General features: G+C 48.0%; 1 protein-coding gene across 1 annotated transcript; it reads right to left on the reverse strand.

Moving 5' to 3' along the window:
- Positions 1-353: 353 nt before the first annotated feature.
- TNFSF15 (TNF superfamily member 15) lies at positions 354-13,888 on the reverse strand. The gene is made up of 4 exons (XM_052669724.1): positions 13,327-13,888; positions 7,206-7,257; positions 6,800-6,847; positions 354-1,512 (listed from the first exon to the last, which is right to left on the reverse strand). Exons 1-4 carry the CDS (start codon positions 13,516-13,518, stop codon positions 1,085-1,087), a joined length of 720 nt encoding a protein of 239 aa, XP_052525684.1. The 5' UTR covers positions 13,519-13,888; the 3' UTR covers positions 354-1,084.
- Between the last annotated feature and the right edge of the window lie 9,443 nt (positions 13,889-23,331).

The raw sequence follows: 23,331 nt of genomic DNA on the forward strand, positions 1-23,331 counted from the left end.
ATGTCTATGAGAAAAAGAAGCACGAGATGGGAAGCTAAGCGTTCCCAAGCTCTGTAGCTGGCCATGGCACACTGTGAGCTTCTCTTTGGATCCTCCAACCTTTTGCATGGACTACTGATCGTCAGCCTGCACCCAGGCAAAGGATGGGGAGATCTCTGTGTCAGCAGATTGCTGTAGTAGCAGTGGTTGCAAAGCATTAGGAGGGCACTGGTGTCTTTAGTTGCATTTGCTTTGCATGATGCGCGGTGGAAAGCAAAATGTTGCAGAGCAATTTTCTTTTTTCTTTTTCTTTTTTTTAAATTTCTGTGATTGGTTTTGGAAAGTGTGGAGGATGTTTCTGCGTATCTCCCTGATTCTTTTTTTTTGGTTGTTTTTTTTTTTTCTGCTTTCCTAATGTTTGGATCTGGAGGGGAGATTCCACGGTCATGCTGAAATGAAAATGTTTCTGCACGCTCCCTAGAAGTTTTAAATAAAAGCTAAAGCCTATACATTGACTTAAATATCTGTAAATGGTATCCTGGAAAATAAAAGAAAATCAGGTAGCTTCTGCAAAACACGTGATATAATTTTAATCTACTTTACAGGGAAACTGGAAGTGATTAATTGAGCAGTTAATGATTAATCTGGGCTTTATATTAGTGCAAAGCACTGAACTGTGTTTAAGGAAATTATTAATTGTAATTGCCTTTAAGAATCTGAAGAAAGATGATGCAAAATTATACTGGAAGTGCTGGAGACAGTTTAAAACACTTCTTTTCAGTTGAAGAAATGATGTACTGGAAAAGGAATTAGTGGTGCAGCCTAGCCTATTTACGATAAATATCCCTACCCAACCCATAAAAAAAGGTTCCTCTCCAATATACAGAGCTTTCAAGAATCCCCATCATCTTTTAAGTCTGACTTTCATTTTTCTGGAGTTTTTTGGGCTGCTTCCATTCATCCTGCAGCTCCAGCTCTCTCCACCCCATAATTTAAGGCAGCAGGTGAGTGAAGCACAGAGGACAGCACAGAGACCAGCTCCCCAACATGCAACCACCAAACCAGGGCCCTTAAGGGAGGCTTCCACAAAGCTGCTGCCAGAGACCTACAATAAAAAGGCACCGAAGAAGGTTTTGTGCTCCTTAGTGTAATCCACCAGCTTGATGTCACTAACGTTGACCATTAGCTTGTCTCCTATCTCTAAGGAAACCACAGCTCCCAGATAAATGGGCTGGAACCAGTTGTTCCTTTCTTCACCGAGGGTCTTGCTGCTGGTCAGCAGCTGGGTGGGCTCGGGATAGCTGTCAGTGACTTTGGTGATGACTGCAGTGACAGAATTGGTTTTACTTGAAGTGTCACTGGGCCCTCGGAAAGTGACCTGGGCATAGACATAGTAATCCCCCGACACAGGTATCACCAGTGCTTTGCTGGAATAACTCAGGTTGTTCTTGGTAAAGGCCAAGCCTCGCTTGTCTTCCCACTGCAGGATGGGCATATGTCTTCCCGTGGCACTGGAGGGATCTTGTTTCTTCACTGCGGAAGAAAGAGGGAGAAGAGATGTGTTAGTTTGTTCCAGCTGGAGAAATACAGGATGTTTCCTCCACAGGGCAATCAAAACTCCAGGAGAGAAATGTTTTTCCTTTACAGTCAGTCAGCTGCAGGCGAACTGTCAAGAGCTACTTTTGGAGGCTGCCCATAAGATGTCCAGATCTGAGAACCAAGAGGAGTCCAACCAAAGTTGGAAGACCTTGGTTGGAGCATGCTGCCCACAGGGCTCGGTTACAGCTGGGTATCCTGGGTGACAGGGCATCCCAAATGATGGGACTGTCCATCCCTAAGGCTGTCTCACTGTGGGGTAGGACACAGGGCTTTTGCTCATAGGTCTGGAGTGCTCTCACCCATTTGCAAAGCATAAACTTTGTTCTTAAGTGAAAGCAGTGCTGGGCCAGTTGTACAGCTGGATACGTGCCTGCACCTAATGGCTCAGGACAGCAGTCAGAGACACGAGAGCAGTGTCTTCATGAGCACTGACGGACTGAAGCTGTGTTTGTGCCATAGTAGAGCTAACTACTACTACTAACTGAGAACATCAGGCTCTGTTTGCTTGCAGAAGCTTCACTACAATCATTGTGATCTACCACTGAGCACTGAAAACATTGAATTCTTCCTGCCAGGTTACTTCTGGAGGCTAACAATGGGGTTTGCTGCTGGGTGCTGCATTGAAATCTTCTGCTACACAACTGCAGTCCTTTGATTTCACCATAGAGCTGGAAAACCCCACTGTGCTTTAAAGCACCCACTTCCAAAGTGACACGCTGTAATAAAACCCATTTTTAACTCTGTTTTGAAAACGTTTGGGACAGAACACTAAGCTCGGTGCTAACTTCAGCTTTACTTCAGACAGAACAACCAACAAACAGAAACGCTCTCGTGGTTCACCGACGACACACAGAGCTCCAATCCACCCCCAGCACAGCCTGATCTAAGCAGAGGATCAGGATGCTCAGGACAGGGGGGGGAAGAACCGGGGAGCGGCTTTCATGAGCTTAAGTTAATGCTTAAGGTCAGTTATGATTCAGCATTTGGGGATAGGGTGTGTGTGCACAGGCAGGGAAGCAAACTGAAGGCGGGTGGGGATGAGCTTAGAAATGCTCTTGGCAACGGCTGTTAGGTTTATCCTGGGGGAAATGAGATTCAGGAAAACAAATACCCTCAGCCCCCAGTGCCGTCCTTTTTCTCCTGTTTTCTGACAATAGATAACTCGTAGGAAAACAAGCTGCTGTTAGAAGTGCAATTTCTTGCATATTCTCTCAGTAGCACAACAAAATAATGGCTTTTTTCCCAGCCTGCCTGTCAGTGCTCGGAAAAATTAAATCCCTCTATCTTTTCCCAGAAGGCAAAGCACATGGAGTATTTCTTTGCTGGAAGACGATAGACGGGGACTGTGATAGCAAGCCAAGCTAAAATATAAAAGCATTATAAAGAATATGAGACTTAGAGGAAACAGAGCTTTGCTGCTATAGAAAGAGAGGAGGAAATAAAGCAAAAGCACTCATGGTCTGTCCTTGTCTGCTTTGGGACCCGGCAAAAACTAACACGGCACTGGGGTCACTGTGGCTAAGGAGTAAGGCCTCTCTGAGATAGGGTGGTGGCAGAGGAAGATAAGGAAAGATTATAACATTTCCTGAAAGAGTTCTGGGCTCTCTTCCATCTTGGGTAGTTAGGGAAAAAATTGAGGAGAAGGTTCAGGAGAAATGTTCTTTTTCTACATATCCAATGACGCATTTAAGATGTCAGCAACACTCAATTCTGCAGTGTTTTTAATAACTATGAAGCCTCTCATATGAAACACATTATTTCATAACTTCTGGAATGAGGCAATTCTAAGTTTTATGGCTCTAACCTTCCTTTTAGGTTAAAACTCACTTGGTTGATGCTCTCCATTTTCAGGCTGGTCAAATTTCCCCATGCTTTAGAGATATATCAGGAAAGATGCATGTTGAAGTGCCTCTGAATATTGTATGGCTCCTTTTCCAGCACAGCTGTACTTGTCATTCATTTACTTCTTAAGTATATGGAGCTGCACTTCCTGCAGATGCACATCTTATGCTAATCTCTGAAGTAAATAAAATCTGCTTTCACTATGGGATTTAATGCTGCAGTTCCTTCAAGTTTCCCTTTCACTTTCATTTTTTTGTGCATCTCTCAGATGTAAAATTTCTTCTCTTTTCCTAAAATCCCTTTTGGTTTAGCCACTTGCTGGGCAATCCCTGTCACTTGGTTGCATTGGTGGCATGCTGGTGAACTTGGGTTTCTACGGTTCATGGCCCTCACTGGTGACACTGAGCTATACCTTAGGGAGGAGATGAGGGCCTTGGACTCTTACACAGCTCTGGTCTCATGCTGCACAAGTTGCAAAGCACAGAGGCTGCAGAGTTTCTGTTTTTCAAGAAATTTAACAATTAATCTTAAAACCACAAAATCATACGATCACAGAATGGCCTGGGTTGCAAAGGAGCACAGTGCTCATCAGTTCCAACCCCTGCTGTGTGCAGGTCACCAACAGCAGCCCAGGCTGCCCAGAGCCACATCCAGCCTGGCCTTGAATGCCTGCAGGGATGGGGCATCCACAGCCTCCTTGGGCAACCTGTGCCAGTGCCTCACCACCCTCTGGGGGAAAAACTTCCTCCTAATATCCAACCTCAACCTCCCCTGTCTCAGTTTAAAATCATTCCCCCTTACTTGTCCTATCACTATCCACCCTCATAAACAGCCATTCCCCCTCCTGTTTATACGCTCCCTCCAAGCTAAACAAGCCCAGTTCCCTCAACATTTTCTCATAGGAGAGGCTGCCAAACTGCCAAGTGGAGCCAGGAAGTTATTTTCTACCCAGATTTAGTGAGGTGTTCAGATAGCATCACAGCACAGCAAGTGCTGGACAGGTCTTTGGTTGGGTCTCTGTTACACACTTCATCCAACTGTGCCATGCCATCTCATGCAGGCACAGGTCTACCTCCTGACCTGAAGCACAGCTCCATAATGGCCACAGGGATGGTGGTGGTCAGCACCAAATCTGAACTACTGCATGGGAAACAGTGAGGGTGGAGAAAAGCCCCAGCTGGGGTTCACACTGACTGTTCTTCAGCGGCAGACAGGGAGAGGAGGTCTTGGTGTCGGTATGGATGAGTCCAAACTGCTCTGTGTATTTTCCAGAGGCCAAGGACAGGTGGAGAAAAGGAACAGAGACCCGAACATTGAGTCATCCTGCTACTGCTAATTCAGTGGTGCATTCCCGTGTTAAACACTCTGGTTAGTTCTCATTCCTCTCACTCTGCTTTTACATTTAAAACATACGTTCCTAAACCCAGAAGGAGAGAGGGGCAGCTGGAGCTCTGGAGAAGATCTGCCATGAGGAAAGGCACCTAGCCTGCTATCTGCACAGTGAACCAGGCACCTGAAGTGGGGGAATGCACAAAAGATCTGAAGAATAATTATTCCTTTTTCACTTTCTCTGCCCAAGTCGTGGTTTCAGAGAAGTGAAGACCAGAAGGACACCCAGGAAATCACTATACAACAAGTTTAGAACAACGCCAAAGACTTCTGCATTGAGCTCAGGAAATCATTGCTGCAGGGTGCAGAAAAGCAAAAGAGAAGTGCTTGAACACAACAAGAAAGCTTAAAGCCAAGTTCACAGAAGCCTGGTTTCCTGGTGGCTCGGTGGCACAGCAGCCTAGTTGCAGCCTTCAGCTCAGGCTCTCGACTCTGTTATGCACAGATAAGAAGTGAGAAAATTCCCCTTGCTTTTTCCTTCTCCCAGATAGCATTGATGGGGCTGAGGCAGGAGGCGGACAGGCCCCAGCCCAGGGCACTGCTTGGGAGTGATGGTGGAGGAGTTTCAAACAGAGGCCCGAGAAAACTTAAAGCAAACTGTTGGGTGCTTCCCTGTGACAGTTGGACTTTTGTGCAACCCAGGGAAGTTCCCATCAGCAGAGAAACACTTGGGTTGCAATTGTGAGTCAGCTGCACTGAGAGCCTCTGGGTCTTGGTCATGTGGAGATTTGGGAAACAAAGGGACCTACATTAGCAGCCAAGGTCCTTCTTCTGCAGACCTGAGGGAACAGCATGGAGCTGTCAGCGGATGGCCCAGTGGGGATGGGGAATGGCTGTGCCCTAGAGGGCAGTGAGCACAGCCCTGGAGCTCAGGGAGCACTGGGAAACTGCTCTCAGCCATAGGGCTGGGGGTTGGGGGGTCCTGTGTGGAGCTGGGTTGAGCTCAGTGATCCCTGTGGGTTCCTTCCAACTCAGGATATTCCATGGTTCTGTGATTTTATGTATTTTGAGCAAGCACAGATCCATTTTGCAGTTCTATCCACCTGTGTGTAGAAAGGGTTGGGACATAGGAGTGCATTAAGAAGGAGCTTGGGGTTAGGGAAAGTAAACAAACTATAGTGGTTGACAAATCAGCCCTGAAGCTCTGATAACCCCACGCATACACGTGTTAAGCCTCGTGTAACTTCTTGCACGCTTCAAGTTACTACAGAGCTCCTCTGGGACAACACACAGGCTACTGGGGAAGCCTCTGCAAGTGAGCTATATTTTGGGGAGGTATAAATTATCTTAGTGGACATAAGGGGGGAGTCCAGAGCAGCTGGAGAGCTCCTCAGCTCTCAGTCCCATCCACTCAGGAAACTACAAATCTTTTTTCTTCAGGTAATATTCCCTAAGTTCCCTTCAATGTGCTGACAGCCCCAGCTTTGATGCTGAGGTGGTGATGTTCTGAGCTGGCATCTTCCTAGCCAACACAAGCTGAGAGGTTCAGCTGCATACAGCTCTTCCCTTGGTTGCTCCAACGCACGTTACGTGTGACCTCACCAAAACCAGGAAGCTATTGATGGGAATGTGGTGTGCGTGGCTTCAGGTTGCACTTGCAGAAAATATAAGCACCCCAAAACCGGCCTTATTTGGTCTTATTTTACTCCAGAACTGACAGATCTTTCTAACTCACAGCTCACTTGGGCTCTTCCACCAATGTTCTCAGCAGACCCAGCAGATCACTAACATGACAGGCAGCACTGAAGCTCAGTTACAGGAACCCAAGTGCTCACACAATGACAGCAACAGCCCAGGGAAGTGGCAATGTTTGCCAGCTGCCTCCTCTGTGGGCCCTTTCCTATAATCACTGCTGTGGTCAATGAGACAAAGCTGGTGACTTCTTCCACTGCATCTTGCAGCTTGATTCTATCAGACCCTATAAACCTTGGTTATTGCACTGCAACATCTGTGAGACCCAAAGGAAACACTGGTTTGGAACAAGCATTACCTGTCAGGTGTGCTCTTGGCTTCTCGGCACTGGGAAGTGTGTCTGTAACTGCGGGGAAAAAGAGAAAAAAAGTTTAAGTGTGTGGAAGGAAGGTGTGAGGGATGAACTCACAGGCTCCCAAATCCACACTTTGGCCCATAAGGGAGATATATGGGTCCCAGCGAAATGCTGGGAGGTGTGAGCCCACCCTGGGATGGAGTTGGCCCTGTCTGGGGTTGGGAATGCTCACCCCTCACTATGGCCCCAGCTGTACCCATCTTCCCACATCCCGTGACCCTGCCCTGACATGCTTGGATCCTCGTGGTGAGGGCAGGCAGGGAGCTGTCTGGCCCAGGGGCTGCGTCAGCAATTGCAAAACCTTGACAAACAAAGATGATGGGGATGGGAAAAGGGCTGGCACACTTACCAGCAGCTACTGCCCGCTGCTTCAGAAAGTGAGAGCTCCTCTCGTCCACGACCTGCAAGAGAGATGTGCAAGCAGTTAGCTCCAGGGCTCCTGCACCACATCCAGTTTGCTTACCCCCCAGAACAGGAGATGGTACTCTGATACCCTCCTCCTCCTCCTCCTCAGTTAAAGCTTTTATGTAAAAGGACAAGCCCTGACAGAGCTTTGCTTCAGTGCAAGTTTCTTGCTGCTTGTTTAAAGCCACCCACATCTCAGGCAGGTGTTGGGGCAGGAGCTGGGCTGTTGTAGTGGCTGTGCTCAGCTCGTGGGTTGGACAAAGCCCTGCACCCCTCTCCCTTGGGGAGAACTGAGGGAAGGAGCCATCGCTCCTGGGCCAGTGCCTCTGCATAGCACTGCTGGAGCACTGCTGCCTGGTGGCTGCTGTCTCCATCTGTGCAGTGAAATGGAGCAAGCAGCACAGCACGAGATGCTCTTCTCTGCTTCAAACATCTGCATGGTGCATTTGAAACACCAGTAAAGAGGTGTGTCATCTACAGACCTGCAGCTTCTTTTTCTACACCTGCATTATTTCAGGCTGCAAGTCTACTGCTTAGGAATGTCTTGAATTGTGGGCAAGATAGACTTATTTCACATTTGTTTGCACCTTAAACTTCCTCCAGCACTAAGCATGAGCACATCCCACAGTGACAGCGCCTGTGCCAAGCAGTGCCAGCCTTTGGGTTGAGCAGCAAAAAGAAGGGGCTGCTGGCTGCATGCTATGCTGACAGGCTGCTTCCAGCTCACACCCTGCCATGCTCCTGTAGCTCCAGCCCTCCTCCAGCAGCTTGGAAAGCAGTGTGGCTGCAGGGGGGAAGAAAGGAGCTGTGAGATGCTGGCTGTGCATCCCTGTGACATATTTATCAAGTAGTGTACTTTCAAACAATGCTAAGTGCCACAAAGAGCCACAAATCAATCACAAATCACAACACTTAACCATGTAACTTCAGCTGAGCTGTTTGCTTAAAGCCTAACTTCACGTATCTTATGTACACTCAGGTGTTGAAATAAAAGCAGAGGTGAGAGGGAAGAGGGAAGGACCTCACTGCTCAGTCAAAGACATCAAAACGGTTTTGTCTGCCAGCGGTAAAGAAGCTTTTTATGCAACCTCCATTCACTTGTTTCCAAAGAATGCCAGATGGATGCTCCTCGAGCAGCAGCTGCACTTCTGTGCCCTGAAGAGCAGCAGTGCTGAAGAGCTGTGCTGCATGGTGTGAATGTGTTCTTTGCTTGGCAAAGGTGGAGTTTTTTTTTCCTATTTGTGCTGTTTGATAAGGACACAAACCTCAGTTTAAACAGAAAACATTTTAGTACTTAAAAAGGCTACACAATAGCCTGATGTTAGCAATGCTTGTGCTGCTGATGTACACTAGGGGTGTGGATGACGTGCATAAAGAGCTTTCAGGATGAGGAGGGGTGAGGGAGAGCCAAGCAGCACAAGGCAGTAGAGAAACCACACAATTAGCATTTTTCTCTATTCTCCTTTCTTGCTTAGCTGTGCTTCTGTAAAGTTCACCAAGTGGCCACAGTTTTCCCTTTGGTTACAGCAGAGAAAATGTAAGCAGCATTGAGCAACTTTGAAAATCCCGCCCTACAGCTGAGCAAAGGGCATCTCCAGCACCTATGGTAACCCTGAAAGCTGCAGTATGCAAAACTCCACTACTACCCAAAGTCCTGCCGCATTTACATCTACAGCCCAGGAGGAGGGCAAACACAAAACATCCCCTTTGCACCTCAAGGAAGGGCTGGGTTTGTCCAGGAGAACTGCCTGGGAAAAACAGGCTGGCAGTGGAGGTGGGGGGATTCATGAGCCAAACATCCCCAGCTCCATTTTTAGCACAAGGTGCAGTCTCGTGGCAGGTCTCTGCAGGGCACACATGGTGCTTGCACTTGGTTTTCCTCAGCCCAGGGGCGCTGCATGGCCTGGATTTTTGGCAAAAGCTGTCCTTAATGCTGGATGCATTTTGCCTGGGCTGTGGCATATACTGGCTGTTCTGCCTGTGAGAACCATAAGCATCAAAGAACAGTTTTATGGCTTTTGGAAGAGTCTCCCACACCCAGGACATGGCTCAAGGCTCCCTGCTTCTCCCCCAGCACCTCTACATCCCTACGGATCAAGAAGTCATTTTGAATCACAGTCATTATGGCTGGAGAAGACCATTAATATTAACTAGTCCAAAGATCAGCCCATGCCCACTACTCACATCCCTCACTGTGACATATACCCTCTTCTTGAAAACCTCATGGGATGGTAACTCCACCACCTCCTTGGGCTTCTTCTTCCCACTCGGGCAGGCCATGAGGGCATCTGGCTCTGCATGGGTTACAGCTCTGCCAATCTTATTCTGATATTTGCTGCTTCATCCTTTTGGACTATAGGATGGAAACCCAGGCTGAGCTTCTCCTGGCTCCTCTCGTGTCTCAAGGCTGACATGGCACACAGGTACACGTGCAAATTTTTTGTCTGGTTTCACACTGAACCTCCCTTGTGCCCTGCTTGTCGTCCTGCCACGCTAAGGTTCCCAGCAGCACAAGCCCAGGTACCAATATCTGCAGGGCAGGCCTTGACTTTCAGCTTTACAAATGGAGTGAGTTGCTGGGATGGATGGAGATGCTTGCCTGGCTTCCCTTCATTTGCGCATTCAGATTAAAACTTGGCTTTCCTTCTGGGAAGGATGCCCCGCAGCCTTTTATGATTTCCTGCTAATAGCCCAAACTGTGTCAGTGCTTAGAGAACCCTATTTCCTCACCTCGCTTTGTCTTGAAGTACAAAAGAAAGTGATTTCTACTTCCAGCAGGGAAGCCGCGTGTGAACCTGGAAGGTGTCCAGGGAACCCATCATCAAGCCTCAGTTACTCACACAAGACGCAGCTCACCACAAGAAAGAGAACCGGTGGTTCGCACGTGTTGCTGTGATGACATAACTGCTCTTCCCTAAAAGGGGCATTTCCTGAGGAAAAGGTGAGCTTATGTCCCTTCTGAGGAGAGCGTGACACCACGGGCACCCACACAGAAGCTGAGTTGAACAACCGTCTCACCCTGCAGCCACAGAGGCACACCCCGCTTGCACAACCCTCCCCCTCCTCCTTGCTCCAGGAAGGATGGGTTCAGGGATTTACTACGTGCTTCTCACCCGTTTGGCTGCACCAGTTCCTCCCAGTTGGTGCTGGAGCTGTGGCCCAGAACTGGCCAGAGTGCAGTGGAAAAAGATAATCCTGCATGGGCTGAGCTCTGGTCCTGTGGTACTCCTGCTGTGAGCTCACTGCTGCAAGGGTCAGTGAGCAAACTCATGTCAGCTGCAAAGCAGGGCCAGCCCACCTGCTTCCAGTGTGCCCAGGGCACCCACAGCCCAAAAGCACTGCTGTGAGGGCTTCCGAACACATAGAGCCACAGAATTGCTCAGGTTGGATAAGATGCTAAAGATCGTCAAGTCCAACCACATCGTAATCGTGCTAGCCTAACTCTGACAGCCCACCACTAAATCATGGCCCTGAGCACCACATCCAGATGGTTTTTGAACACACTCAAGGATGCTGACTCAACCACCTCCCTGGGCAGCCCATTCCACTGCTTAAAAACCCTTCATGTAAATAATATTTTCCTTATACCCAACCTAAACCTCCCTGGTGCAACTTGAGGCAGTTTACCCTCATCCTGTCACCTGTCACAAGTGAGAAGAGACCAACCCTGCTCTTGCTGCAATCTCCTTTCGGACATTTAAAGACAGCAAGATGGCCCCAGTTCCTTCAGTCTCTCCTCGTAGGGCCGTATTCTCCAAGCTCTCCACAAGCCTTGCTGCCCTTCTTTGGACCTGCTCCAGTGCCTCAGTGTCATTTCTGTACTGAGGTGCCCCAAACTGAACACAGTACTCGAGGTGAGGCCTCAGCAATGCTGAGAACAGGGGCAAGATGACTCCCCCAGTCCTGCTCACCACACCATCCCTGATCCAAGCCAGGATGCCATTGGCCTTCTTGGCCACCTGAGCACACTGCTGCTCACATTCAGCCGACTGTCCATCCATACACCAAGGTCCCTTTCCATCAGGCAGCTTTCCAGCCACTCATCCCAAAGCCTGTAGGGTTACCTGGGCTTGTTGTGACCACAATGCAAGACATGCCTTCTCCCAGCTAAGTTCTTCATTAATGAGACATGTGAAGGCATCCTCCAGCAACACAATTCTAATTGTATAAATGCAGCTGGAAACACAAAAAGACCTGGTCCTGAGAGCCTGTATACTCAGAACCTCTCCTCTGGATCCAGCTGTGCTGCAGACATGCTGAGCTCAGAGGGGTGAACAGCAAGCAAGCAACACCCCCCTCCCAATGCACTCTGCTGCTGGACAAAGCTGGTGACACACTCAGAGTTTGGAGGAATGAATGAAAAGCTCAGCAAATGCAGCACAGTGCTGCCAGGCACACCCCCACCCAGCTTAGCACTGGTACCATGGGCACACAGCCAGCCCTGGTGCTTTTCCTGCCTCAGTGGGACGTGCAAAGGTTGCAAAGCAACTGATCACCTCATTGCATCACCGTGGGATTATTACACTCTAATTCAGTGCATGTGCATAGAAGTACATGCTTGTGAAGGGCATGTATAGGCTAGAGCAAACTTAATGGCTTACATTGCTCTTTTCCTCTTAAAAAAAAAAACAGACCCTGACACAAACACTTTTCTCTATTGACTGTGCCAGCAGAATAGGAACAAGGAATGCACTATTCTACCTAACAGCTTGCATTCTATCGTTAATTCGTTCTATTACTAATTCTCTTTAAGGTCATCTCAGGAATTGAACTGTTCTGCTTGGAACCTCAGAGGGAGGGAACAGCAAGAGGAAAGAGACAGCCCCCCAAATGCCTTCTCACTGCATGCACCCACTCCATAAACAGCAGGAGGGTCAGCACAGCAGTAAGCACTTCCACACATGCAAGAAATCAGCATGTTTAGCAATCTGAGGTGCCAGGGTGTTGCACCTCCTGCCAGCTGGGTGCAAAGTTAACGTGGAAGATGCTGCACCAGGAGCTGCCTCTGCTTGGGTATAAACTCAGGTTCAAAGCAGGGCCAGAGCTTTTCTATGCAGCCAAACAAGCTGAGGCACAGAGCTGCGGGCACGGCTGTCAGACTGTCTAAATACACACAAGCAAAATGGTTGCTGCATCCAAAATTTACCCTCGAGGCCACTTATTAACACTGCTGTCTTCTGCTGTTCCTAAGTGACGAGCAGACTAATTGAGTGCAGAATTTCAGACCTGCAGCTAACATTCCTTCAAACCTTCATTCTTCAGAGCTGTATGTGTGTGCTCTTCTAACACAGGGCAGTCCTGATAGATTCATAGGATAGAATGGAAAGAAGCACTTGCAGGCAGGAGTAGGGCAGCACAGAAGAGCTTTAGTGGTGACCATCTTCACCAGCCCAGGAGCAAAGAGAGCTCAGCTGTCCTATCAAAGAGATGAGAACTTCCCCAGATGTAGAGAAAGTTTTGATAGGGAGCAAATCCCACAGTGGGAAATTTAGGGTCAGGCCCCATAGTTGTCCCAGATGGTATCTGTGCAGGGCTGTACTTTAATAACATGTGAGAGCTGCTGCTGTCTGCTGGGTGATGTATGATGGGCACTGAGCCATTGACATCAGCGTTTGGTCAGCAGATGCTTGCTGAAATAGGACATGGGAGGGGAAGTCTCAGAGCTCATCTGAAAGGAGGGAGGAAAATGAGTATCAAAATCTGTCTGAGATCAGTGGAGAGACACAGATTTCAACCAAATAGAGATTCCCCTTCAGAATTTCAAGCAGCATGCCAGCAAAAGTTTTAAAGGCATATCTTGTACTGTGAGCAGAGTGAAATAAAGACAAGAGGAGCAGGGGCTGAGCAAAAATCAGCTATAACCTCAGCAGACTGGCTCTGCACGAGGATGACAGCACGTAACAGCGTGCTTCTCTCCTGCCCTTAAACACAAGAAACTCAAAGAGAGAACCAGACCCAGAAAATTTGGAGAAAAAAAAAAAAAAAAAAAAAAAAAAAACACAACAAAACACAACTACAAGGGGAGAGGTAGAACTTCCACAGGTGGAGATACGGCAGCGCCTTACCTGGGGGCAGGAGGTGGGTGCTCGCAGGTTCCCAGCCAGCAGGTATGCGATGGGCAGCGCCAGCAGCAGCACGGCCAGCAGGCAGAGCAGCACGGCGCAGCGCATCCTCCTCAGGTCCTCCCTGATGCGCATCCTGGAGGCTTGGCCGGTCGCCGAAGCCTCCTCCAGGGTTATTTCAGCCCTGTGATCCATGCCGGCAATTGGCTTACGAGCTGCCGCTGAGCCTGGCAATGGCTAAACCTCCTCTGCTTTCTGCCCTGCATGGAGACCCCCATTAAATAAGAGCTGCCCGGAGTGTGGGAAGGCACCGACACACACACACACCCTCCCTCCCGAGGAATGCACCGCCTACAATAGAAACCTAGCTCAGGGAAGGGAGCACCGCGGCTCCCCGAGCTCCCCGGGATGCCTGCTGTCTGCCTCTGCCTTTTTTTCCCCTCGCCGTGCAGGAGGAAGCTAGGAAAGTCCCAGTGGGTGGAACCAGGATAAACTCTGCTGCCGGGCTGGATGAGCTTGAAAGCTTTTCCGCGTGGCGAAGGGAACGTGAAACCAATGGGAGGGAAAGTGAGAAGCGAAGGGGGAGCACGAGGGCGAGCGGCCGTGGCACGGTTTCAGCGCGGCATGCAGAGGAAAGGGAAGTGCTGCAGGGAAGGCGAGGAGCACCCAGGAGGGGTCCTGGACCCTGATGTACGGGTTAGTTCTCAAGTGTTAACAGGATGCTCCGGGTTGGTTCCGTGCACCTTTTGCAGCACGCAGCCAAGGGTCAGGTCCAGAGAGCAATACCTTCATCACTATGCTCTCACAGGAGTCTGCGCCCTCTGCTTGGAAGGAGGAAAGCTGGGAACCCATTGCACGTGGGGAAATGTGAAAATGGCATGTCATCCTGCCCTGCTGATAGCTGCTATCTCAGAGAGAAGGGTGCTGCACAGCGTGCTTCAGGCAAGGACGCTCCTGCAGCAGCTCCTGCTGCTCTCAGAGGGTCCCTGTGTGCCACACTGCAAGAGATGATGGAGATGATGGAGATGATGGAGATGATGGAGATGATGGAGATGATGGAGATGATGGAGATGATGGAGATGATGGAGATGATGGAGATGGGGCCCTCAGGGCCAAGCCAAAGCTTTGAAATGGGAAAGTTTTCCTACAGAAGCATTGTCTCCTCAAAACTGAAACGTTCGCACATGCTGATGCGTGTGGAAACTTCTTTTTCCCTCAGTGTGGATTTTTCTTTTCTGTTTTCAGTGAGAGAGCATTAAGTTTTGGTTCCTTCTATCTCCCACATCAAAAATGTTTCAGAGTTTTGTTACTAGAAAATGACATCTGAACGATGAAAGTAGTTGCTTGTATCCCAACCTGCCTGCTGCACTCCAGTCACTTGCAGAGGAATAGCCCATAAAAATTCAACCTTATCACTTTAGTTTTGATAACACTGTTAGAAGCCTTCTTATCAGAGGATACATTAGTAATACCTTCTGGTGCAGCCCTGTGTGTGTCACAAAGTATGCAGGCAGGAGCAGGAAATGCTGAAAGCCTTCGGGTTGGTTTAGGGAGAGGGGACAGAGAGCTGCCGAAGCACCGAGGGATGCGTGCTGCAATCCATGGCAAAGGCCTTGCCAGTCCTTTGTGACCTCGGACAAGTTGCTGACTTTGTTTTCTTCTCTAATTCAACGTTTGTTTTCATTCAGGCTTTAAAAGGAGGAGAAGTGTTATCATCTATTTTTAAAGCATCCAGAGCTGATTTCACTGTAGCTCCATTAGTCACATACATTTTTTTTTCCAAAGGGCAAGAATGTGCTCCTGGGAGCAGCAGCACGAGAACCCATAGTTCTGTGGAAGTGCCGTGTAGAGATGCAATGTTGTGTTTGCTAGGATCCCAGATGTTTATTCTAGGGCACAGTATTACAAAATTAGAACTAACACTTGGAAATTAACATTCCCTTCATCGCGAGTGCCCATAAATACTGAATGCACATCTGAAGCACGCCTTTCATGGAGGTCCCACCACGCTGCACTGGGTTTGGCAGGAAGGGGCAGCCCTGCTTGGCTGTCTGTCTGTCCATCCTGGTGCTCTCCAAATGCCTCGTGCTGCTCCCTTCAGTGCCCTGCTGCTCCTACCTGTGACCCCTGACAAGTTGGTATCAATGAGAGAAAAGTCTGCAGCGATCACCAGCCAGCTCCCTTCATGAGTTTAACAGCCTCTATAGGGGGGAAATGTTTTACTGTAAACACATGGGAACTCAGAGATGTTTTAGGAGAAGAAAAAGCACAGATGGAGTTAGAGATCCCTGAGAGGAGGAAGGAACATCCTGTCATCGGGGCAGTCCACCTGCATGCTGCTGCCTTGTCTTTTCTTCCCGGAGTACTTTTTGTTCTGTCTGCAAGCTTGTGCATGATACACATGAGGATAAATAAGCTGAATCATATATATGGTAAGGATGAAGCAGCATGCAAAGGGATGGTACTGCAGGTATATTTTGTTCATCTTGGGAGCTACTTTGCATGTAGTGTCTTTATTCATTCCTTATCTACACCAAACAGTGGCTGTTGGTTTTAGTTTTTAAACTTGCAGCAAGTTTGGAGAAAAAAAAAAAAAGAGCATTCAAAGGCCATTTCACACTTTTTGGTGGACTAGTTGACCTTTAAGGGTCCATTCCAACTCAAATGATTCCATAATTCCATGACTGAGTTTGCAAAGTGCTTTTGGTGCAGTGTGGTTAAATGTTTTATCTACAAGATTCAATCCTGTGAGATTCCCTTTAGAAAGACAGAGCACAGCATGCCCTTCAGCTGGGAGCAGAGCGGGAAGCAATGTGTGATATTTGCTCCTCACCATATTGCCATCTCCTTCCTGCTCAGTGTTTTACTCGCTCACCTGGAGTCTCCCATTTACACAGCATGGACAGGCTGCAGCTGCTCACCAAGCACTTCTGGTCTTGGTCACAGCATCCCTGGTTGTCATTTTGTCCTTCCCTTATGTTGCTGTCACCCCAGTGCCATGGCTGTTGGGTTCTGGCCCCTTCTTGGTTGTGGTTTCCCCACTGTCCCTGTGACCATCCATACCCTCCAGCACTTGGGGCTGTATGAGAAAAACATGCAACGTGTGCTTCTGAGCCAACCAGGGGAGGGGTGAGAGCAAAACGTGCTGCTGGTGTAGAGACTTCTCACCCCATGGACACCAACGTGTTGCTGGTTACAATTGCTGTCTTTGAGAAGAGCAGGGCTGGAGGGAAGGCAGGGTACTGGGGCTCAGCTTGGCGTGCCAGCACCGCCAGCACCACCGCTGTGGAACAGGATGTGTGTCCTCCCTCATGCACCACAGCTGTGGGAGGGCTTCGCCGTGAGCAAGGTCAGGTATGGATGTGTGTCAGGAGGGGCTTTTCACACCAGTCCTCACTGTTGCACAACCCTGTTCCCAGCAGGAACGCGGCCGATCAGTGGAAGTATCACCCAATTACACTGGGTTTGTCTCCAGACAAGAGACACGGACCTGCTCCTCGAGCTGCCCCTGGCCAGGGCATGACGTGAGACGGGAAGGAGTGGGAGGATGCGGAATGGTTTCCTACCTGCAATGCCATGTCCCTGCTGTGACCTCCCGTCTCCCTGCTGCCGAAAGCCTCCCGCTGCCGTCCCGTGAGTGTCGTGTAAGCACATCTCCCTCCCACGCACCCTAAAAAGGAGATCAGCGGGGAGACAGTCAGCCAGCCAGTGTGGGGAACTGCAGCAAGAATGCCATGGCCCCGGGGAATGCCACTCCCACATCCCTGGCTGTGGAGGAGGCAGGGATGGTGGGATGGGAGCTGCTACCAGCTCCTGGGAGCTGTGCCACGCCACGATCTCTGGGAGAGCCTTCCAGAGCAAATCCGGGGCTATTCCCACTTGTGTGCTGTGGCAAACCGTGATCTTTGTCAGCATGATGTAAGCTTGTGACTGTGCTGAACTGCCTCACCTTGTTCTGCCACCAAGAGATGCTCACAGGAGCGAGACGTGGTGAGGCCCAGGCAAAGTAGATCCATGGTCTCTGGTGCTCAGGTCGCACTTCTCACCCCTGTGCCTTCACTCAGGAGGGAAAGGCAAATAACACTCAGGACGCTCGGCGTTCCTCTTGTGTTGAGTGCAGTGGGGCAGAAAGGGATGGCACAAGAGAACTGCAATGGCACAAGGTCCCCTAGAATAATTTTGAAGCAATGTTGACCCAACCTGACATGGCTCCCGTGGGGTGTAGGCCCTGAAAGAAATCATCCCCGACCAGGCAAACTACTTGTTTTGCCCCAAATTGCTGCTCAGGAGGGAGTGACGTACATCTTTTGTATGACCAAGGGATAAAAATCATGGCATTACCTGGGGAAGAACTTGACAAGGCTTCCCTTGCATACTAGTGTCTCTCCTCTCTCTTGAAACCAGGAGAACTCAAGTGCAGGTCTCCCTGCTCTGCTCTGATTTCCTCCTTTGCCCAAGGTATTTTTCCTCTAGCACTTATTCAGGAGTTGTGGTGACTTAGCAACAAGGTGATTTACTCTCTTGGAAATTCATTTCTGGTGGTCTGAGACCCATTCACTGTCTTTGTTCCTTCTCAGCCATAATGCTCACAGCTACTCCTTGTTCCTCCCAGTGCATTTCCCAGGATCAGAAAATAGACATAAGGAGGAAAGCTCGTGATTACTGCCAGTGGAAAATGTTTTGGAAACCAAAACGATCATTCACCTTTTGCAGCAGCCCACGTACAGTTACAGGGCTATGGAAAGTATTCTTAGCCAAACCAAGCAAGGTTCTATGAAAGATGCTCTGGGGCCAGTATTCTGCTCCTTGCCACATCTGTACAGGTGAGCTGAAGTTCATGCATGAAAAGAGCATGCATCAGTCCAGGATGAACAGTTGTCCTGGTGAGAATCACACTACTACCTGTGCACTAGAACTTATGCTGAGCTCAGCTTCTCATTCAGGAAGATGTTTAAGGAACAGACAGTAGCATCAGGAAATAATATAATCAGGTCAGACATATAAAGTTCTCCTGAGCTGAGTACAAGACACTGCTTATTGCTGTCTGCTGCTGGAGCACATTCCTGGTCAAGCTTTGCAAGAATGACTTTGTATTGTCAGAGACAGGTTAGCTGGACATTCTCCCAACTGTTGCAATTAATACAAGGAAGCTCTCTCCATGAAGTATTCCTTTCATGATGAAGCACTGTATTTTTCTCCCTGCTGCCGGCAGTCCCTCCTGACTCTGCTCCACACCAGCCTCATTGCTCTGTTTGTCTGTTAGCACTTCAGAAGCAAACCACAGCTAGCAACTGTTGTCTCAATACTGAGAGGTTGCTGAGGATACACAAAATACCAGCGATGCATACTTGTGTGGCAAGTGCAAACAAATGAAGAAAATCAGATTACACTGTGCAGTTCCTGGTTCTTTTATAGAATGGATTGTATGGCTTGGGTTGGCGGAAGAATGACTTGTTGGTTCCTTACTTTTACGTGTCACGGCCAGGCACAGCTGGACTTTCCTTTTCTTGTTGCTTTGTCTGGGAAAGTGTCAAGTGTGAGCAAAGGAATCAGGGATCCTGCAGTTCACTTGCTCTAGATTGCAGCTTTCTGCAAGCAGGGCAGTGGGGACACAGTCTCAACTTGAGATCTTAGCCTGTATTGCCCTAATATGCTCCCAGACCCTCGTGACTCAGTCTGTGAGTGATGCCTGTTTCACTTTTGAGACAGATTAAATTTTTAGGCTGTCACCAATATATGAAGTGTGCATGGTTTTGGCTAGGATAGAGTTATTTTTCTTCATAGTAGCTGATTAAGTGCCACGTACTGGATTTGTGATGAAAGCAGTGCTGATAACAGAGGAATGTTTTAGTTGTTGCTGAGCAGTGCTTACAAATAATCAGTCTTTTCTGTTTCTCACCCTGCCCTGGTGACCAGCAGGCTGAGGTGACAAGGTGCTGGGAGGGCACAGAGCCAGGAGAGCTGACCCAAGCTGCTGTCATGTGCAGCAACAAAAGCTGGGGAAAAGGAGGAGTTGCAGTGTTAGATCTGATGAAGCCCTGTTTTCCTGGAGATGGCTGATCATCTGCCTGCCGAAAGGAAGTGGTGAATGAACTCCTTACTTTACTTTGCTCGCACGAGCAGCTTCTGCTTTACCTACTGACAAGTTTTATCTTAATCCATGGGTGTTCTCACTGTTGCGTTTCCAATTCTCTTTACCAACACAATGGGGATGAGTTACCAAGAGGCCACGCAGAGCTCAGCTGCCCTCCAGCGCTAATAATCCCCAACAGCATGCCAAAGAATCCTGGGGATAGAGATGTATTTCTTTGTATCATGGAATCACAGGTTGGACGGGACCCTAAAGACCATCTAGTTCCAACTTTGCTGCCACAGCTAAGGTTGCCAACCATTATGTCAGGCTGACCAGGATCCCATTCAATCTGGTCTTGGATGCCTCCAGAGATGAGGCATCCACAGCTCTCCCAGCAGTCTATTCCAACACCTCACTGCCCTCTGAGTAATGCCCCATGTAGGGGCATTTATCGGGGCAGTTGTAGAGATGTCCCCAGGTCTCCTGGTCAAGGCCAGTTCTTCCCCTGAAAAATATCTGCTGAAATAGCCTCAGACATGATTGAAATGCAGGATGCTGCCATTGTGCCAAGCAGGAAGGTTGCATTCCAGCCGCACACATGGAGCCATTGACATTGCTGCCCTTCATCCTGCTCTCTGGAGCAAAATGGGGAGTATGAAAATACCCCACAGCTCATTTCAAGAGAAATATACACTCACATCCCAGGCATCAAGCCTGGACCAAGGGCAGAGCATGAAACAGAAGTCAGTGTGGATTGACGTCAGTATTTTTATGTCCTCATGTGTGGTGGCATAGCAAACCTTACCTTTTGCATCTGAGAGTAGTTAATGTTTCTCTATGTACCAACAATTTCCTTGTGCTGATATGACCCTGTTTTTTCCCTTGAAATGAACCGAGGGGTATTTTGATTCCTACCTGCACATCTCATGCCATACTTCTGTTATCAAATATTTTGTCCTTCCTATCTTTCTTATTAGCTTTAAAAACTGCTTTGGTGGAGACTTTATGGCCCTTCATTACCCCACCAGTTAAATAAACAAACAGAGGACCTGAACCATTCACTGACCCTTATTTCAGAGCTCTTCTTCCTCCATGGTCCTAAGATATGTGTGAGAGGAAGAGGCTTACATTAGAGCCTTACATTAGACATGCATGACTTCAGTAAAACACAGAGGTATGACTTGTCTTTGGCCAAGCTCAGCTACCACCGAGATTTCTGATGCATAGGCCTTTGTTCTGTCACCATATAAAAGCTGTTAGTGAGCATTTTTGTATAGAAAAAGCACTTATTTGTCTGGAGAGAATGCAGCAACTGCATGAGAAGAAACCCTGGTGAGGTCACTACCCCTCTGATTTGGGGCATGATGCTCAATCTTCAGCAAACTAGAATTTCAGAAGCCATATTGCTGGTGATGACATCTACAGTTTGGTTCACACTGGGATCCTTGTGAATCTCAGCATCTTGCACATGTATTTCATTACAAGCCTTCACTGCCAGGTCTTTGTGCTCACCGTCACCTGAACGATTTAATTAAAGATGGGATGGGTTTCTTGTAACTTACTGAAAAAAAGTATTTCCCCCTCCATGTTTAAGCTGTAGAACCTCTTTCCGTTGGATATTATCCCACAGTCAAAAATTTACTTGGGTTCAAGGAATTTTAGATATGTTTACAGAAAGGAAGTTCTATACGCGTGCTGAATACTCAGAATTGGTGTCTGTCTCAAGATCTTGGGACTCCCAGTTGCTGGAAGCTGGGGGGATGTTTTGGGTAATTGTTGTACATGCTTATCCTGTACATCCACATCTGCATCGGGGCTGGGGACAGCTGGGACGTGCCTGTATAAACGTCCTGGTGGGGATCTCAAGCTGCAGGCAGCACAGGGACACTTCTGGATATAATTCTATGTGGCTTCCTGATACCAGTGCCCTGTCATTGCTTTGAGGGGAGGAAATACACGGAGTTATTGCACCAGGGAGGCTATAACTACACGGTACTATGGATACATCTCCATGACCAACAGACAGCAAGCACCTACATCAAAAGAGAACTTACGCTTCTCTCTTTTGTATTAGTACAAATTAGACATTTCCTGAGCTGAGTGTTCCATCCCACTTGTTTGTCCTTTATAGAAACTTGTCCATTTGAGTAATACCTTCACAGTTTCCCCAAGTGGGTTGCTGGCAGCTGCCTTGTGTTCTTGGTGTGGGAGACTCCTCACTTGTATCGCTCTTCCCCTCCCATTGGCACACCCTTCGTGTTGGCTGCAATTCTAAAGAACCTCTTTGCCCACACAAAACTCTTCCCTTACCTCAAATTAAATGCAGATGCTCGGGATTGAGAAATAAATGCACTCCAATAAAGGCTGGAGAGTCAGCTTGATAATTGTTTTGCATGTCCTTTCCTCAGGAGCTGATCTTCCAACCGTGACGTAACCTGAGAGATGTTGTCTTTCCAGGGTGCAAATAGAATAAGAAAGTTCTCTGACAGCAGTTCTACATTTCTGAATCTGGGACGACTTTCAGCACTGGAGTAGGCTGAAAAAAGCATGTGTCATATTTTTTTGGTCTGTTCTTAACGTTTCAGCCCCCCTCTCTTCGAGGTCCTGTGTGAAACCACATCACCTCCTGATCTTTTCACTAACACACAGGGGATTTTCTTCTTACGAACTTGCCACAGGTACCTTTTTGCTGGCTGGGAAGTAGAGACAAGCAATTGCAGCATTTTATTGTGACACCGAAAAGAAGATGTAGGCACTAACATCAGTCAGCCTTGGGCTCATATAGTTTACTTTGCAGTGGGATAATTGCTGTTTATTGATTCTCGTCCAGTAAAAAATGTGCTTATTTGTTAATGAAAGCAAATCTTCCATGGTAGTGCAGCCCAAGTACCACATTTTTTGTGGAGATGAGAAACAGCAGATTGTGAGGTGTACAACAAAGCACAGTGACTTTTTTTTGTGCTTCAGAGCTTTCTGTCTCCCCCTCTTTTTGATCAGGATGGATGGGGAGTGTTACCAGAGACACAGGAGATGCTCAGCTCTGGGGGAGTCAGTGAGACCTCAGGGTCAGCCTTTAGATGTATGCAGATATATACTTGGATGCATTGAAGATGTCGTTTCTCTGTTGCAGAACTGTAGCCTGTATAGCCTGGTTTATGATATGAGATGGGTTGTTTCAAGCTTGTTTACTGTCTGTCTGTGATGATTTGGTGTTTTTTTGTTCCTGGAAATGGCAATGCATGAGCTGGTCGGTTGAATTCACATGTAATAAAATTTGCTGTGGCTCGTATGGGTGTTTCAGTCCAGAATGCAAGGCATGGAAATCAAATCAAGAGGCATACAGACTGTAAGGTCTGAGAAGACACTGCTGTTGGTGGATAAATGCTTTCTGCAGTGAGCCAGGAAAACGATCACCTCATATGAGGATGAAAGGGGCTAGGGAAAGGGAATGACAAGATATTATTTTTGTGTTACACAAAATGTGTTGTCATGGCTTCAAAGAAATGACATAAATGTGAACTGAGGGTCTGACTCAAGCTTTTGCTCACCAAAGCTTCGCTATATTTACTGAGGAACAGAGTCATGCTTCAGGGCTGAAAAAAACATCTGGAAAAATTTTAACAGAGGATCAAATTTATGTGGGTTTATAGAATTACTAGAAGAATCAGATTTAGCTCTGTGCAGCATTTACCTTGAGTGTTTACGTGGTTTCTCACTCTGAAGTGCTCTGTCAGTGTTAACACACTGGGCCTCTCAGAACTCATGAAATGCAGATATCACATGAACCATTCCCTGGTTCAAGATCTGCTTTTCCTGGATGGGCTTCACTTGTCTTCTTGCTTTGAGATTTTTTCCTTTAAAATCCATAATTAGATTTTGCTTTCAGATTTCGGGTTTGGTTGGAAGTGGTTGAGGAACTGGGAATTGGTGCCCTC

The sequence above is a fragment of the Tympanuchus pallidicinctus genome, unplaced genomic scaffold, assembly GCF_026119805.1.
Source record: "Tympanuchus pallidicinctus isolate F22 unplaced genomic scaffold, pur_lepc_1.0 scaffold8, whole genome shotgun sequence".
NCBI lineage: Eukaryota > Metazoa > Chordata > Aves > Galliformes > Phasianidae > Tympanuchus > Tympanuchus pallidicinctus.